The 19,805-nt window shown below is 38.5% G+C and overlaps 1 protein-coding gene across 12 annotated transcripts in view; it reads right to left on the reverse strand.

The window, feature by feature from the left end:
- The window catches only part of LOC105490574 (galactokinase 2), a 275,378-nt gene that overhangs the window by 197,006 nt on the left and 58,567 nt on the right, over nt 1–19,805 (reverse strand). For 11 of the 12 annotated variants that reach the window (XR_003019991.2, XR_011625304.1, XM_011756364.3 and 8 more), the window contains exon 3: nt 12,343–12,466. Coding sequence is in view for 9 of the 12 variants with exons in the window: in XM_011756364.3 (XP_011754666.1) it covers nt 12,343–12,466 (124 nt within the window). In the remaining 3 variants the exon portion in view is untranslated. Of the gene's footprint in view, nt 1–4,295; nt 4,434–12,342; nt 12,467–19,805 lie in introns of those variants that run through there. The other variant, XM_071099372.1, reaches the window with a different exon arrangement.

A 19,805-nucleotide genomic window follows, 5' to 3' on the forward strand; every position in this document is an offset into this window, starting at 1 on the left:
CCAGCCACTCACCCAGCTCACTGCTACAACTGCCAGGATCCACAGTCTCCAACAACAACCATATCCTAAGTCACTGAGGAAATCAGAGACCACTGATACTGTTTATGGCCAAAGGAATTATACAGAGACTACAATACTACAAGTGCCAAGAATCAATGCCAATATGCCAACCCAACCAATACCATAGGTACATCTTTGAGAAGAAGTCATCCTCTATAAAAGCAAATTCAAAAACTTGGAAGAAGCAAAATCATTCACCAGCAACAGATTCCAATGACAAAGAAATTTATTAAATTCCAGAAATAGAATTCAAAGTAATGACATTTAAAAAGCTCAGTGAAGCCAGGTGTAGTGGTTCATACCTGTAATCCCAGCACTTTGGGAGGCTGAAGCAGGCAGATCACTTAAGGTCAGGAGTTTGAGACCAGCTCAGCCAACATGGTGAAACACTATTTCTACTAAAAATATAAAAATTAGCCAGGTGTGGTGGTGAGTGCCTGTAATCCCAGCTACTCGGGAGGCTGAGGCATGAGAATCACTTGAACCCAGGATGCAGAGGCTGTAGTGAAGCAACATCATGCCACTGCACTCCAACCTGGGCAACAGATTGAGACTCCATCTTAAAAAAAAAAAAAAAAAAAAAATCAGTGAAAGACAAGAGAACACAGATACAAAGAAATCGGAAAAAAAATCCAGAATATGAAAAAGAAATTTAACAAATGGATATCATAAACAAAAATCTTGGAACAGAACAATTCACTGAATGAAATAAAACATACATTTGAAAACTTCAACAATAAACTAATCGAGCAGAAGAATTTCAGTATCTGAAGATAACTCTTTTGAAATAATACAGTCAGACAAATATAAGGAAAAAAGGATAAGAGAGAATGAAAAACCCTTATGTAACTTATGAAGCATCATAAAGCAACCAAATATTTGAATTTTTGGTGTCCCAGAAAGAAGAGAAAACCAAAAGGATAGAAAACCTACTTAACAAAATAATAGCTGAAAACTTCCCCAGTCCAGTAACAGATTTACATATTCTGATACAGGAAGCTCAGAGATCCCCAAACAAATACGACTTTAAAAGGTCTTCTCCATGGCACATTATAGTAAAGTGGTCAAAAGTCAAAGACAAAAAGATAATTCTTAAAACAGCAAAATAAAAGCATCTAGACACTTACAAAGGAGCCCCACCAAAACGACAGGGATTTCTCAGCAGAAACCATACAGGCCCTGAGAAAATGGGATGATATATTCAAAGTGTAGATAGATAAAGACTGGCAGCCAAGGATACTATACTCAACAAAATCATCCTTCATAAATGAAGAACTGAAGTCTTTCCCAGAAAAACAAAAGCTGAACGCATTTATCATGAATGGGCTGAACCTACAAGCAATGCTTAAGGGAGTACTATACCTGGAAGCAAAGAGATAATATATACACCAACAGGAAAACACATAAAAGTATAAAGCCCACTGGTAGAGCAAACTCATGAATAAGGAAGAGAAAGGACTCAAATGTTACCACTACAGAACACCACCAAATCACGATAAACAAGAGAGAAATTTAAAAAAAAAAAAAAAAGATATATAAAACAACCAGAAGTCAATTAACAAAATGACAGGAATAAGCCCTCCCATATCAATAATAACATTGAATGTAAACAGATTAAATTTTCCAATTAAAAGATATAAACTAGGATAACTGATTTAAAAACATGACCCTATCTATAATAAGCCCCCTACAAAAATAAAACCTCATTTCATCTGAAAAAAACACATATATATTGAAAGTAAGGGAATGAAAAAAATATATTCCATGCAAACAGAAACCAAAAGCAAGCAGGAATAGCCATGCTTGTACCAGATAAAATAGACTTTAAGTCAAAAACAGTAAAAACAGACAAAGAGGGGTATTATATAATGACAAAGCAATCAAATTAGCCGAGGATATGACAATTCTAAACACATACACACTCAACAACAGAGCACCCAGATATATAAAGCAAATATTATTACAACTAAAGGGAGAGAGAGATCACAATACAATAATACTTGGGGACTTTAGCAGCCCACTCTCACCATTACAGAGATCATCACAACAGAAAATTTAAAAAGAAACACTGAATTTAGACTGCACTAATGACCAAATAGACCTAACAGAAATTTACAAAACATTTCATCCAGCAGCTACAGAACATACATTCTTCTTACCAGCAGATGAAACATTCTCCAGGATAGACCGTATGTTAGGACACATAACAAGCCTCAACAAGTTTTTTAAAATGGAAATTATGTCAAATATCTTCTTAGATATAACAGAATAAAACTAGACAGTACGTATCAAATATCTTCTTAGAACCAATGGATTAAAATTAGATAGTAATAAAAAGAAAACTTGTAATACTGTATAAATACAAGGAAATTTAACAGCATGATTCTGAATGACCACTGGCTCAAGGAAAAATTAACACAGAAATCAAAAAATTTATTCAAATAAATGAGAACTGAAACACAACATATCAAAATCTATGAAATATACTAAAAACAATGCTAACAGAGAAAATCATAGCAATGAATGCCTACATCTAAAAAGAAAGAATTCAAATAAGCAAGCTAATGATGCATCTCAGGGAATTAGAAAAGCAATAAAAATCTAAACTCAAAAATAGCAGAAGGAAAGAAATAATGAAGATCAGAAAAGAACTAAATAAAGTAGCTACTAAAAGAAACACAAAGGGTTAAAGCTTTTGGAGGGATAGCAGACAAGGTGGCTGACTAGACACAGCCAGGAAGCACCACTCCCACTGTGAGACTAAATATTAAGTAAACCAACACACTTTGAGCAAATCTTAGAAAGAAAACACTAAGAGTAGATAGAGAAGCAACATAGACACTGATGCTGAAAAGAGAAGAAGCTGGGAACCTTGTGTGGGGTTGATGAATGCTAGGGCTCATTCTCAGCCCTGAAAGCCTCCTAAGGGAGGGGTTAGTGAATGGATGGTGGGCCAACCCACTCTTGCTGCAGATCTCCAATCCTAAGTACAAGATATCCTATGACCCCCATAAACATTCAAACTGGCAAGGGGATCTGCCTGCAGAGTAGGCAGAAAAAGTACTCCAGCCTATATGGAATGGAGGTTTGGCACACATGGCAGCTGCAGCAGAATACAACCATAGGTGCCCATCCCCCAAGGCTCCCCTTCTTCTCTGAGTAACTCTAACCCCAGTTGACCACTGGGTCAAGAGAACAAGGCTGACTTTCCAGTGGGAACAGGGCATGTCTGTTCTGTAGGCACTCCTGTCCACCAGCCCATTCCAAGGCCTCTGTGCGGCTGCTCTAACAGGAGCATGTGTACAGTGTAGCCTCCACTGCTCAGTACGGGTGCTTTACCAAAAGGCCAGCCTAAGTACTTTCTCAGAGGTCTGGAAGCACTTGGAATCCCCCAGCACAGTTGGTGCTGTGCCAAAGTGAGCCAAAAGATGGAGCTGTGGGCTAGTCCCAATGGCTCAGGGCCTGGGAATCATAAGCGAAGATCTGTAGCCAGTGCTAGAGCAGGGAAGGAGTCCACACGCTCAGAAGACAGAAAGGAGTGAGACACACAGGCTTGTGAGCCAGCACCAGAGAAGGGCATCTCTCCCTCTACAGCAGCAGTCCCCAACCTTTTTAGCATAGGGACCAGTTTTGTAGAAGGCAATTTTTCCATGGATGGTGTATGTTGGGGAGGAGGGGATGGTTTCAGGTTGAAACTGTTCTACCTCAGATCATCAGCACTGGATTATTGTAAGGGTCCGCGTGTTTCCTAAACAAAGGAATGAACACACAAGACAACACAAGACAAGACAAACATGGCGGCCGCCTCGAATGGCGCGCTCTGCTTTATTTTATACAGTCGTTTGTGGAATGTTGCCAAGTCACAAGACACATTGTTGTTTTTCTGACCTTTCCCTGACTTTCTGGATTTTCAAGATGTTTACACATAAACAAGCCCTCAGGGTCTGCTGTTAGCAGCTGGCTCCTTTGTCCTCCCTGTTTGCAGGGAAGGAACGCCCTGCTTCGTTTGCAAGAGCAGGACTTATCAGGAACGCCCTGCAAGAGCAGGACTTATCGGGAACCTCTCGTTTGCGAGCACGTAGTCCTCTACAATTATCATAAGGAGCATGCAACCTAGATCCCTCCCACATGCAGTCCAGAATAGGGTTCATGCTTCTATGAGAGTCTAATGCCACTGCTGATCTGACGGGAGACAGAGCTCAGGTGGTAATAATGCTCCCTCGCCCACTACTCACCTCCTGCTGTGTGGCCCAGTTCTGAACAGGCCAGGGAGCAGTAACAGGGATTGGGGAACCCTGCTCTACAGGACCAGTCCAAGAATGGTGTGGCCTATCTGCAGGTCATAGCCTCTGCCTGAGGGAGCCCTGCAGCCCAGAAGACCTAATAAAGAAAAGACAGGATCAGTGCCAGTGATCAGAGGGAGATTCCTCAAAGCTCAGGAACAGACCTGGTGAGAGCGTCATCTGTCTCCCCCTACCCCACTACAGAGCACTACTGCAAATGCACTGAAATACAAAAAAAGCTGTGCAGCTTATTAAGAGCTTATCTGCTGGCCACCACTCTTAAGCACCATTTACTGGATCACAGCCCAAATTACAACACTGAAAATAATCTGCCAATATACATCACTTGTGAAACCAGGGGCAAGAATCCAGCCACAAATAAAGATCCTGTACAGAGCCTTGGCCCTCTGAAAGCAACCAGAAATGAAGCCAATTGACTATCCTCAATTTAAACCACAGCTAAAAGAACACCAGTTCTCTCAGAGGAGAATCAGTGAAAAAACTAAAGGAAAAGGAAAAAAGTTGGAGTTATCACATTACCCAACTTCAAATTATACTACACGGCTATAGTAACCAAAACAGCATAGTATTGGTACAAAAACAGATACATAGACATAGACTTATAGAACAGAATAGAAAACTGAGAAATAAAGCTGAACACCTACATCCATCTGATCTTCCACAAAGTCAACAAAAATAAGCAATGAAGGAAGGGCTCCCTATTCAATAAATGGTGCTGGTATAACTGGTTAGCCATATGCAGTAGAATGAAACTGGACCTCTATCTTTCAGCATATACAAAAATTTATTCAGATGGATGAAAGATTTAAATGTAAGACCTCAAGCTGTACGAGTCCTAGAAGAAAACCTAGGAAATGGTTAGAATTTGGCAAAGATTTTATGGCTAACTCTCCAAAAGCAACTGTGACAAAAACAAAAATTGACAAGTGAGACCTAATTAAAGAGCTTCTGCACAGCAAAAGAAACTATCAACAGAGTAAACAGATAATTCACAAAATGAGAGAAAATTTCCACAAACTACACATCCGACAAAGGTCTACTAATATCCAGAATCTGTAAAAAAAAAATGTAAACAAATCAACAAGCAAAAAACAAATAATCCCATTAAAAAATGGGCAAAGTATATGAACAAACACTTCTCAAAGGAAGACATACAAATGCAAATCAAAACCACAATGAGATACCATCTCACTCCAGTCAGAATGGCTATTATGTAAATGTCAACAAGAAACAGATGCTGGCAGGGCTGTATAGAAAAAGGAATGTTTATACACTGTTGGTGGGAGTGTAAATTAGTTCAGCCACTGTGGAAAGCATTTTGGAGTTTCCTCAAAGAACTTAAAACAGAACTATCATTTAACCCAGCAATCCCATTACTGGGTATATACCCATAGGAAAATAAATTATTCTTAAAAAAAAAAAAAGACACATGCATTCATATGTTCATTGAAGTACTATTTACCATAGCAAAGACATGGAATCAACCCAGGTGCCCATCAATGGTGGGTTGGATAAAGAAACTGTGGTATACTTACACCAGGGAATACTATGCAGCCATAAAAAGAATGAAATCATATCCTTTATAGCGACATGGATGCAGCTGGAGGCTATTATCCTAAGCAAATTAACACAGGAACAGAAAATCAAGTACTGCTGCATGTTCTCACTTATAAGTGGGAGCTAAATATGAGTACACAGGGGCATAAAGATGGGAATAATAGACACTGAGGACTAGAATGCGATGGTGAGGGCAGTAGGGAGGAAGGAAGTGTGAGCTGAAAAACTGCCTATTGGCTGCTATGCTGACTACCTGGGTGATGGGATCATCTGTACCCCAAACGTCACCATTATAAAATATACCCAAGTAACAAACCTGCACATGTAACCCCTGAATCTGAAATAAAAGTTGAAATTATTTTATTGAAAAAATACAAAGAATCAAGAAAATGGAAAGTTGATTATTTGAAAAGAAGAAAAAAATTAATGAACTGCTAGCCAGATTAACCATGAAAAAAAGTGAGAAGACCCAAATAAACAAAATCAGAATCCAAAAAGGAACATTACAACTGATACCATGGAAATACAAAAGCTTATCAGACACTGTTATGAATAACTGTACATACACAAACAAACCAGAAAACCTAAAGGAAATTGATAAATTCCTAAACACACAACATACCAAGATTAAATCAGGAAGAAACAAAAAACATAAACAGACTAGTGACAATTACCAAGACTGAAATAGTAAAATGAAAAGGCTTCCAACAAAGAAAAGCCCAAGACTGGACAGCTTCACTGAAAAATTCTACCAAACTTACAAAGAACAAACACCAATCCTCTTCAAACAATTCCAATAAATTGAAGAGAAGGGAATTAACCTAGTCCCAAAAGGCAAGCATCACTCTGATACTAAAATCAGACAAAGGTGTAACAAAAACCAAAACTGCAGACCAAGATCCCTATTTAAATATATGTAAAAATCTTCAACAAAATTGCAGCAAACTGAATCCAACAGAACATCAAAAATATAAAACACCATGATCAAGTGGGATTTATCCCAGGCATGCAAGGATTGTTCAAGAAACACAAATCACTAAATGTGACACATCACATCAGTAGAATAAAGGACAAAAACCATACAATCATCTCAATAGACATAGAGAAAGCATGTAATAAAATTCAATATCCTTTCACGATAAAAACTCTCAATTATCAGGCATAGAATAAATATACCACAACACAATAAAGATCTCATATGACAAACCCACAGCTAACATCATATCAAATAAAGAAAAGTTGAAGCCTTTCCTGTAAAACCTGGAACACAGCAAAGATGCCCAAAATCACTACTCCTAGTCAACATAATACTGGAAATCTTAGCCAGAGTAATCAGGCAAGAATAAAAATAGAAGGATCCAAGTTGATAAGGAGGAAGTTACATTGTCCCATTTCATAGGTGACATGATTTTATATCCAGAAAAAGCTAAAGACTCTAAAAAAAAAACTCTGATAAACAAATTCAGTAAAGCTGCAGTATAAAAAATCAACATACAAAAATTTGCAGCATTTCAATACGCCAATAATGAACTAGCTGAGAAACAAATTAGGCCAGAAATCCTGTTTACAATAGCTCCAAAACAAAAAAACATCCTAAGAATAAATTTAACCAAGGAGATGAAAGATCTCTAAGGAAAACTAGAAAACACTGATGAATGAAATTGAAGAGGACACAAATGAAGACATCCCATGTTCATGGACTGAAAAAATTAATATTGTTAAAATGAACATACTGCCAAAACAATCTGCAAATTGAATGCAATCCCTATGAAAATACTCCTGTCATTTTCACAAAAATAGAAAAAAATCCTAAAATATGTATAAAACCAAACAAAAAGAGCCCAAATAGCCAAAGCACTCCTGAGCAAAAAGAACAAAGCAAGAGGCATCACACTATCTGACCTCAAAATATATTACAAGGCTATAAAAACCAAAACAGCAAGGTATTGGTATCAAAACAGACACAAATACTAATGGGATAGAAGAGAAAACCCAGAAATACATCCATGTATGTACAGCAAATTCATTTTCTCTTTTTTTTTTTTTTTTTTTTTCTCTGAGACAGAGTTTTTTGCTCTTGTTGCCCAGGCTGGAGTGCAGTGGCGTGATCTTGGCTCACTGCAACCTCCGCCTCCTGGGTTCAAGCAATTATCCTGCCTCAGCCTCCTGAGTAGTTGGGATTATAGGCGCGCAACACCACACCCAGCTAATTTTTTGTATTTTTAATAGAGACAGGGTTTCATCATTTTGGCCAGGCTGGTCTTGAACTCCTGACCTCAGGTGATCTGCCCACCTCGGCCTCCCAAAGTGCAGGGATTACAGGCATGAGCCACCGCGCCTGGACAGCAAACTCATTTTCAACAAAGGTATCAAGAAAATACATTCAGGAAAGAAAACCCTCTTGAATAAATGGCGCTGGGAAAACTCAATACCCATACGCAGAAGAATGAATTGAACCCCTATTTCTCACCATATACAAAATTCAATCCAAGATAGGTTAAAGACTTAAACATAACACCTACAACTATAAAACTACTAGAAAGAAATATAGGGGGAACACTTCAGGATATAGCCAAAGATTTCATGGCTAAGATCTCAAAAGTACAGAAAACAAAACAAAAATAAATAAATAAAACTGTTTTAAACTAAAAAGCTTCTGCCCACATAGGAAGCAATCAACAGAGTGGGGAGACAACCTGTTGAATGGAAGAAAATATCTGCAAACTATTCATCCAACAAGGAACTAATATCCAGAATACACAAGGAACTCAAAACACTCGATAGTAAAAACTAATAATAATCCCACTTAAAGGTGGACAAATGACATGAAGAGACATTTTTCCAAAGACATCCATACAAACGGCAGATAGGTATATGAAAAACTGCTTACCATCACTAATCATCAGCAAAATGGAAATCAAAACCACAATGAGACATCATCTTACCCAAGTTAGAATGACTATTACTAATAAGACAAAAGATAACAGATGCTGATAAGGACACAGAAAAAAGGGAACACTTATACACTGTTGGTGGGAATGTATATTAGTGCAGCCATTACAGAAAACAGTAGGGAGATTTCTCAGAGCACTAAAAACACAACTACCATATGATCCAGCAACCGTAATACTGCGTATTTATCCAAAGGAAAAGAAATCAGTATATCAGGAGGATACCTGCACTCCATGTTTATTCCAGTACCATTCACAATAGCAAAGACAGGGAATCAACCTAAGTGCCCACCAACAGATGAATAAATAAAGAAAATGTATATATACGCAATGGAATACTATTCAGCCATAAAAAAAATAAAATAAAATCATGGCATTTGGAGCAATGTTGATGGAATAAGCCAGGTACAGAAAAAACAAACATCAGATATTCTCACTCATATGTGGGAACTTAAAAAATTGATCTCATGAAGGAACAGGGTAGAATGATAGATAAAAGAGGCGAGGAAGGGTCAGTGAATGGGGGATAAAAAGAAGTTGGCAAATAGGTAAAAACATAAGGTTAGATAGAAGGAATAAGTTATAATGGTCTATAGCAGAGTAGGGTGACTGTAGTTAACAACCATGTATTGTATATTTCAAAATAGCTAGAAGAGAGGACCTGTAATGTCCCAATACAGAAATGACAGAGCAAGACTTTGTCTCAAAAAAAAGAGGCTTATATCTATAAGAAACTCAAAAATAGGAAAATGATTTGAAAAGACCCTTCAACAAAGAATACATCTAGGTAGCAAATAAGTAGATGAAAAGATGTTCAACATCATTAGTCAGAGAAATTTAAAAACTTGAAATATACTATTACACATTTAGGAGAAGAGCTAAAATTTTAAAACATGCTGGTAACACCACTGATGAAAATGTAAAATTACACAACTTTGGCAAGCAGAAAATTTCTTTCTTTTTTTTTTTTTTTTTCTGAGACAGAGTCTCACTCTGTCACCCTGGCTGGAGTGCAGTGGCGCAATCTTGGCTCACTGCAACCTCCACCTCCCAGGTTCAAGCAATTCTCCTTCCTCAGCCTCCTGAGTAGCTGGGATTACAGGTGCATGCCACAATGCCCAATTAAGCTTTTTGTATTTTTAGTGGAGACAGGCTTTCACCATGCTGCCAAGTGTGGTCTCGAACTCACAGGCTCAAGCAATCCAACCACCTCGGCCTCCCAAAATGCTGGGATTACAGGCGTGAACCACTGTGCCCAGCCAGAAAATTTCTTTAAAAGGCTATATTAGTTCATTTTCATGCTGTTGATAAAGACATACCTGAGACTGAGCAATTTACAAAAGCAAGACCTTTAATGGACTTACAGTTCCACATGGCTGCAGGAGCCTCACAATCATGGCAGAAGGCAAGGAGAAGCAAGTCACGTCCTATAGGGATGATGGCAGGCAAAAAGAGAGCTTGTGCAGGGAAACTTCCATTTTTAAAACCATCAGATCTCATGAGACTTATTCATTATCACAAGAACAGCATGGGAAAGACTGGCCCCCATGATTCAATTACCTCCCATCAGGCTCCTCCCAGGACACGTGGGAATTGTGGGAGTTAAAATTCAAGATTAGATTTGGGTGGGGACACCACCAAACCATATCAAAGGCAAACCAGGATGTATGCAGTGGCTCAAACCTGTAATCCCAGCACTTTGGGAGGCTGACGCAAGTGGATCACTTGAGGTCAGTAGTTCCAGACCAGCCTGGTCAACATGGTGAAATCCCATCTCCACCAAAAAATACAAAAATTAGCCAGGTGTGATGGTATGTGCCTGTAGTCCCAGCTACTCAGGAGACTGAAGCGGGAGAATCTCTTGAACCCAGGAGGCAAAGGTTGAGTTGAGCTGAGATCACCCCACTACACTCCAGGCTAAGCAAGAGGGTGAGACCCTGTCTCAATAAATAAATAAATGGCAAACCAGACACTCCAATCTTAGGTATTTACCCAACAGAAATGAAACATGTCCACACATACATTTGTACATAAATATTTGTAGCAGTATTATTCATACAGGCAAATACTGGCAATGATCTAAATGTCCGTTATTGGTAAATAGATAAACAAGATATACCTACACAATGAATGCTAAAACAAATGGACAATTCTAGGAGGCATACTACATGCTTCCTAGGGGTCCTAGCAGATTCAAGCCTCCTGCCTCTAGCAGGGACTATATATCTTGATAATTCACCTCTAATTGCCCAACTCATTCTTCATGCTCTTTCCTACTGCTCCTGGGACCATTTCTCAAATATACTACCTGCATGTAGGTCTGTCTCAGGATCTACTTTTGTGAAAAACGAAACTGAAACCACACATTCATTATTGTGGGAATGATTAAGCAAATTTTACTAAATCAAGATGACAAAATATTATGCACTGGTTTTTAAATGTTCATAAACAATGACACAAAAATATGTTTGAGATAATGTGAGCTTTTCAAGGGTCCAAAATGCACACAAGATATATTATCAGACATGTGAAATGAAAAGGAAAAAAAGATCTCCTACAATAAGTTCCATATAAAAGTAAAAAACTTCTACATCTTGCACAAGCTGGTACAGAGTCTTATCAAAAATATTTTCTGAATAAATGAATGTTATTGCAGATAAACTAACCAATGAACAAGCCAAACATATAATATGCCAAACATAAGCCAAAATCTTTTTCTGTATGATCAAGTCAAATCCGTTATAATACATTAAAAGCAAGTAGAGTTTATCCTAGAAATGCAAAGGGCTCAACATTAAAAACTTCATCAGACTAATTCACCATATTTTTAAAAAACTGATCTTCAATACTAAATAGACATTTAATTAAATTCAATACCCATTAGTAAACTTTTTTAATCTTAGCAAACTAAGATTTTTTTTTTAAAGACTTTGTTAACTTGATAAAGCATATGTACTAGAAAGTTACCTTTATTAGGCATCAGACTCTTTTTATATGCTAGGGCATTGAAGAAGAGAGGCAACAGTGCCTGAAGTCACATAGTTTACTGTCTACTGGGTGACACAGGTAAATAAACAGATAATAATAATACAGCATAGTAAGATGCTATGACAAGATACTTATAAGCTGCCATAGTAACATAGGAAAACATCACCTTACTTTGCTGGAGATAATTAGATCAATAGATGATAAGTACCTATCGCACAAGGACAGAGTTATTTATCTTTGTATCACCTGGTATCTAAGACTATGTCTATCACATAGTAAGTCTTTGGTAAATATTCCTTAAATTAATTGACAAATGAACAAAATGAACAAATAATAAATAATGGCCTTAGAATTTTTTTAATGTCAGGTACAAAATATCAACAAATTAAATGACTTGTTATAAATCTGATGTCTCCTAAAGAGTTCATTTGGGTACAAACAGAACCATACATACAGACAAATTAGCAATTTTAAATACTCACGGATACAAGGGATTTGTATTGGCCAGTTGGAGAGTATATGTTTTCACAGGTTCTACAGCTATTAGCACATCTTGTTCTATAGCCATAGGAAGAACAGAATATCCACAGTAATCTATATGCTCTCCTAGAAAAAAGAGAAAGCTTTTTTAATCATTGCTGATATATAAAACAAAAGCACCTCAAGAAAGTTTACATACAGGAAAAAACTGATCATGAGCCAGGTTTTAACAGTAAATAAAAATAAAGGAAAGCAGAGCAAGATGGCCAAATAGAACCCTTCCATGATCTTACACCAAATTGAACAACTATCTATGCAATAAACACCTTCATAAGAACCCAGAAAATTCAGGTGAGTACCTGAAAATCACAGTACCTGGTTTTCACATAACATCAGGGATAGAGGAATTGAAGAGCACAGGAAAGACAGTCTTGCATTGCCTACAGGATCCCTCCCAGTATGGAGAGAGAAAAACTGTTTGGGGGAGGGAGGGTGAAGTGAGTGTGGGTCTTTGCACTGGAACTCAGTGCTGCCATGTTACAGCAAAACACAAAACAGAGAAGAATTCTGCTAGCACCCAAGGAGGGAGTATTTAGATCAGCCCTGGGCAAGACAGAATTCTCAGTCTCAGCAGGAAGAACCTGAGTCCCAACTGACCTCACCTCTGGCTAACTAAAGTGGCCTCGTGCCCAGAATAAGCTTAATTGGCTGTCAGGCCACAAGTACTGCAGTCCTCAGGCAAGCTGTGGTGCTGTGCTGGACTTGGAGGCAGTAGACTTGGGATGTGTGACCAAGTGTGACACCAGCTGTGGCAGCCAGGGGAGTGGCTGGATCACATTGCACCCAACTCCAGGAAGTACAGCTTGGGGAGAGACTCCTTTAGCTTAAGGAAAGAAGTGGGAAGAGTATAGAAGACTGTCTTGCAATTTGGGTACCAGCTCAGCCAAAGTAAAGCACCAAGGAGATTCCTGAAGCTGTCAATTCCAGGACTTAGTTCCTGAAGGGGATTTCTAGACCCACCCTCATTCAAAGGGAATCCACTGCCCTGAAGAGAAGGACCCAGTCTTGGCAGGATTCACCTGATCACTAAAGAGCCCTTGGGCCTTGAATAAACATCAGCAGTAACCAGGCAAGATCCAGTATTGTACAGGCTTCAGGTATGACCCAGCACAGTGCCAGCTGTGGAAGCCACAGAAGTGCTCTAGGCAGCCCAGTAGAGAGACTACTTCCGATTGGAAGGAGTAAAAGGGAAGACATCAAGAGGACTTTGCCTGACAACCCAAGGAATTCTCCTTTACCTTACCCAAACTCATCAAGGCAGCGCCTCTAGATGTCAGCAAGAACTGCATTATTCCTGGGCTTAGAGCACCTCCTTTAGCCCGTAAGGACCACATTCTTAGAGCACAACACTCAACCCCATTTGAATACATGAAAAGTCTTCTCAAGAATGAAGGGTACAAACAAACCCAGACTACACAGACAAATAAATACCTAATTTGTCAAAGCCCCTAAGTGATGAATGTCCACAAGCATCAAGAGTATCCAGGAAAACATGACCTCATTAAATGAACTACAGAAGATACCAGTGACCAATCCCGGAAAGACAAAGATATATGTCCTTTCAGACAGAGAATTCAAAAGAGCTGTCTTGAGGAAGCTCAACAAACTTAAAAGATAGCACAGGGAAGAAATTCATTATTCTACCAGAGAAATTTAACAAAGAGATTAAAATCGTTTTTGAAATTTCAAACAGAAGTTCTGCAGTTGAAAAATTCAACTGACAAACTCAAAAACGTCTCAGTCTCTCAACAGTAGAATCGATCAAGAAAAAGAAATAATTAGTGAACCTGAAGACAGGCTATATAAAAATACACAGTCAGAGGAGAGAAAAGAAAAACAATTTAAAAAGAATGAAGCTTTTCTACAAGATCTAGAAAATAGCCTCAAAGGGGCAAATCTAAGAGTTAATGGCTTTAAAGAGGATGTAGAGATAGAGAGGTAGGGTAGGAAGTTTATTCAGTGAAATACTGATAGAAAACTTTCAAAACCTAGGAAAAGATATGAATATTAAGGTATTAGAAGATCACACAACACCAAAAGGATTCAACCCAAATAAGACTAACTGAATTAATATATTAATCAAACTGTCAAAGGTCAAGGATAAAGAAAGTATCCTAAAAGCAGAAAAAGAAAAGAAGCAAAGAACATATAAAGAACATACAAAGCAAAGAACATATATAAAGAACATATAAAGAACAATATGTCTGACAGGAGACAACTCAGCAGGGAACTTAGAGGCCAAGAGAGAGGCAGATGACATAGTCAAAGTGTTTAAGAAAAACAACTTTTGAACTAAAATATTATTTCCAATAAAACTATCCTTTAAACATGAAAGAGAAATACTCTCCCAGACAAACACAGCTGAGGGGTTTCATCAACACCAAACCTGTCTTGCAAAAAATGCTACAGAGAGTTCTTCAATCTGAAAGAAAAGCACATTAATGTAAAAAATATATATCACATGGTGGTATAGAACTCAGTGGTAGTGGTAAATGAACAGATGAATACAGAATAACACTGTAACTATAGTGTTAAAACACTCATATATTAGTAGGAAGATTAAAAGACAAACCTATCAAAAATAGTAACTGAAACAGCTTTCTGAGCATAAAAAGATATAAATAGAGACAATCAAAAGTGACAAAGCAGCCGGGCACGGTGGCTCAAGCCTGTAATCCCAGCACTTTGGGAGGCCAAGTCAGGCAGATCACGAGGTCAGGAGATCGAGACTATCCTGGCTAACATGGTGAAACTCCATCTCTACTAAAAGTACAAAAAAAAAAAAAAAGTCGGGCGTGGTGGTGGGTGCCTGTAGTCCTAGCTACTTGGAAGGCTGAGGCAGGAGAATCACTTGAACCTGGGAGGCGGGGATTGCAGTGAGCCGAGATCACACCACTGTACTCCAGCCTGGGTGACAGAGTGAGACTCCGTCTCAAAAAAAAAAAAAAAAAAAGAAGTGACAAAGTGAAGAAATGGGGTGAAGGTGTAGTTTTGGGTTTTTTGTTTGTTTTCTTTTTGCTTATTTATTTTTTTATTTTCATTGTAGTCAGTTAAGCTGTCATCTGCTTGAAATAATTGGTTATAAGATGTTATTTGCAAGCCTCACAGTAATCACAAAACAAAAACCTATATCGGATACAAAAAAAAGTTGGGTTTTTTTGGGTTTTTTTTTTGAGACGGAGTCTCACTCTGTCGTCCAGGCTGGAGTGCAGTCGCGCAATCTCGGCTCACTGCAAGCTCCGCCTTCCAGGTTCACACCATTCTCTGGCCTCAGCCTCCCGAGTAGGTGGGACTACAGGAGCTCACCACCTCACCTCGCTAAATTTTTTTTGTATTTTTTAGTACAGATGGGGTTTCACCGTGTTAGCCAGGACGGTCTCAATCTTCTGACCTCGTTATCTGCCCACCTCTGCCTTCCAAAGTGCTGGGATTACAGACGTGGGGCAATGCGCCCGGCCCAAAAAAAGTTTTAAATAATAAATTAAAACTTGTCAGAAAAAGTCACTTTTATACAAAGGAAGACAAGAAGAAAGGAAGAAAGAGAGAACCAACAAAACAACCAGAAAATAAATAACAAAATGGCACTAGTAAGCCTGTACCTTATAACATTGAATATAAATGGACTAAATTTCCAATAAAAGACAAAGTGGATGAATGGATTAAAAAAACAAAAACAATACGCTAACTTCATCTATAAAGATATGCAGACCAAAAAAAAAAAAAAAGAAAAAGATATTGCAGAACACACACCAGGGCCAATTGTGGGGTGGAGGGGAAGGGGAGGGAGAGCATTAGGACACATAGCTAACACACACAGGGCTTAAAACCTAGATGATGCATTGACAGGTGCAGCAAACCACCATGGCACACGTATACCTATGTATCAAACCTATACATTTCTGCACTTATATCCCGGAACATAAAGTAAAATTTTTTAAAAAAGAAAAAGATAACCCATGCAAATGAAAACCAAAAGAGAACAAGAGTAGTTATGCATAAATAAACAGGATTCAAGACAAAAACTATAAAAAGAGACAAAGGTCATTATATAATATCAAAGGAGTCAATTCAGCAACAGGATATAACAATTGTAAATATATATGCACCCAATGCTGGAGCACTCAGCTATATAAAACAAATATTAGCCAGGCGCGGTGGCTCACGCCTGTAATCCCAGCACTTTGGGAGGCCGAGGCGGGCGGATCACAAGGTCAGGAGATCGAGACCACAGTGAAACCCCGTCTCTACTAAAAATACAAAAAATTAGCCGGGCGCGGTTGTGGGCGCCTGTAGTCCCAGCTACTCGGGAGGCTGAGGCAGGAGAATGGCGTGAACCCGGGAGGCGGAGCTTGCAGTGAGCCGAGATCACGCCACTGCACTCCAGCCTGGGCTACAGAGCGAGACTCCGTCTCAAAAAAAAAAAAAAAAAAAAACAAACAAATATTATTAAAATTAAAAAGAAGGATAGATGCCTATACAATAATAACTGGGGACTTCAAAACCTCACTTTCAGCCCTGGGGTATTCATCCAAGAGAAAATCAACAAAGAAACATCAGACTTAAACTGCACTATATGAACAAATGGATATTTATAAAACATTTCATCCAACAGCCCCAGAATACACATTCTTCTCATCAGTGCCCGGCATATTCTCCAGGATAGATCATAAGTTAGACCACAAAACAAGTCTCAAAAAGTTCAAAAAAATTAAAATAACATCAAGTATCTTCTCTGATCATAATGAAATAAAACTAGAGATCAATATGAAGAAAAACTTTGGAAACTAAGCAAACACATGGAAAGTAAAAATATGTTCCTGATTGACCAGTTTGCCAATGAAAAAATGAGGAAATTTTTAAATTTCATGAAACATGTGGGAGTGAAAACACAATAGACCAAAATCTCCATAACACAGAAAGAGCAGTACAAAAAAGGACATTTAAAACAATAAATACCTATATCAAAAAGGTAGAAATATGTCAAATAAGCAACCTAAAGATGCATCTTAACAAATAAGAAAGACAAAAGCAAATGAAATGCACAAATGGTAGAGGAAAAGAAAGAACTCAGATCAGAGTAAAAAATTAGTAAAATTGAAATTTAAAAATACAAAAAAAAAATCAATGAAATTAAAAACTGGTGTTTTGCAAACATAAACTAAATCAAAAAACCTTTAGCCACACTATGAAAAAAAGAGTCCAGGCACAGAGGCTCACACCTGTAATCTCAGCACTTTGGGAGGCCAAGGTGGGTGGCTCACAAGGCCAGGTGTTCGAGACCAGCCTGGCCAACGTGTTGAAACCCCATCTGTACTAAAAATACAAAAATTAGCTGGGCGTGGTGGTGGGCACTTGTAATCCCAGCTACTCAGGAGGCTGAGGCAGGACAATCACTTGAACCCAGGAGGCAGAAGTTGCAGTGAGTTGAGACAGCTCCACTGCACTCCGGCCTAGGCAAGAGAGTGAGACTCTGTCTCAAACAAAAAAGAAAAAGAAAAAAATAAAGAAGATTCAAATAGAGAATTTTTTTAAAGATATTATAACTGATAGCAGAGACTGAAGGCATCATTAGAGACTATCATGAGCAACTATATACCAACAAATTAGAAAACCAAGAAGAAAGGGATCAATGCCTAGACCCATATGATATGGCTTGGATCTGTGTCACCACCCAAATCTCATGTTGAAATGTAATACCAAATGCTGGAAGTGAAGCCTGGTGGGTATCGATTGAATCATGGAGGTGGTTTCTAATGGCTTAACCCAGTCTCCTGAGTGTGGCTCTCATGATAGAGTTCTCACAAGATCTGATTGTTTAAAAGAGTATAGCACTTTCCCTCCCTCTCATCCTCCTGCTCCAGCCATGTAAGGTGTGCCTCCTTCCCCTTTGCCTTCCACTATGCTTGTAAGTTTCCTGAGGCTTTCCCAGCCATGCTTCCTGTACAGCCTGCAAAGTTGTGAGCCAATTAAACCTCTTTTCTTTATGAACTATCCAGTCTCAGATACTTCTTTATAGCAGTGCAAGAGCAGACCAATACAGAAAATTGGTATCAGAAGTAGGGCATTGCTATAAAGATAACTGAAAATGTGAAAGCACCTTTGGAACTAGGTAAAGTGGCAGAGGTTGGAACAGTTCAGAGGGCTCAGAAAAAAAACACAGGAAGATAAGGAAAAGTTTGGAACTTCCAAGAAACTGGTTGAATGGTTGTGTCCAAAATGCTGATAATAATATGAACAATGAAGTCCCAGCTAAAGAGGTCTCAGATGAAAATACAAAACTTATTGAGAACTAGAGTAAAGGTCACTTTTGTTATGCTTTAGCAAAGAGTCTGGAGGCACTGTGCCCCTGCTCTAGGGACCTATGGAACTTTGAACTTGAGAGTGATGATTTAGGTTATCTGGTGAAAAAAATTTCTAAGCAGCAAAGCATTCAAGATGTAGTATAGCTGCTTCTAACAACCTATGCTCTTATTCTTGAGCAAAGAAATCACCTGAAACTGGAATTTCTATTTAAAAGGGAAGCAGAGTGAATAAGTTTGAAATACTTGAAGCCCAGCCATGTGGTAGAAATGAAAAGGCCTTTTTTTTTTTTTTTTTTTTTAACTGTAGCTAACTTTGGGAAACCCCGTTTCTAGTAAGAATACAAAAATTGGCCAGCCATGGTGGCATGTGCCTGTAATCCCAGCTACTCAGAAGGCTGAGGCACAAGAATCACTTGAGTCCAGGAGGTGCAGGTTGCAGTGAGCCAAGATTGTGCCACTACACTCCAGCCTGGGCAACAGGGCAAGACTCCATCTCAAAAGTTAAAAAAAAATAAAATAGGCCAGGCGCGGTGGTTCACACCTGTAATCCTAACTCTCTGGGAGGCCAAGGCGGGTGAATCACCTGAGATCAGGAGTTCACAACCAGTCTGGCCAACATGATGAAACCCCATCTTTAGTAAAAATACAAAAAATTAGCCAAGCATGGTGGCGGGTGCCTGTGATCCCAGCTACTTGGGAGGCTGAGGCAGCAGAATCACTTGAATCTGGGAGGCAGATATTGCAGTGAGCTGAGATCGCACCATTGCACTCCAGCTTGGGCAATAAGAGCGAAACTCTGTCTCAAAAAATAATAATAAAAATAAAATAAAATAAACGCTCAGCCACTAAAAAAAAAGTAGAAATTTTGCATATAAACAACCTAATGGTACACCTCTAGCAAAAACAATCCAAATTCAAAATTAGTAGAAGGAAAGAAATAGTAAAGATCAGAGCAGAAGTAAATTTGAGACAAAAATTAATGAAATGAAAAGGTAAACATAATAGCAAATCTTTAGCTAGACTGAGAAAAAGAGAACATACAAATAAATAAAACAAACAAAAAAAACAGAAAAGGAGACATTACAAGTGACAACACAAAATAC

Source organism: Macaca nemestrina, chromosome 7, assembly GCF_043159975.1.
Source record: "Macaca nemestrina isolate mMacNem1 chromosome 7, mMacNem.hap1, whole genome shotgun sequence".
In the NCBI taxonomy this organism is placed as follows: domain Eukaryota; kingdom Metazoa; phylum Chordata; class Mammalia; order Primates; family Cercopithecidae; genus Macaca; species Macaca nemestrina.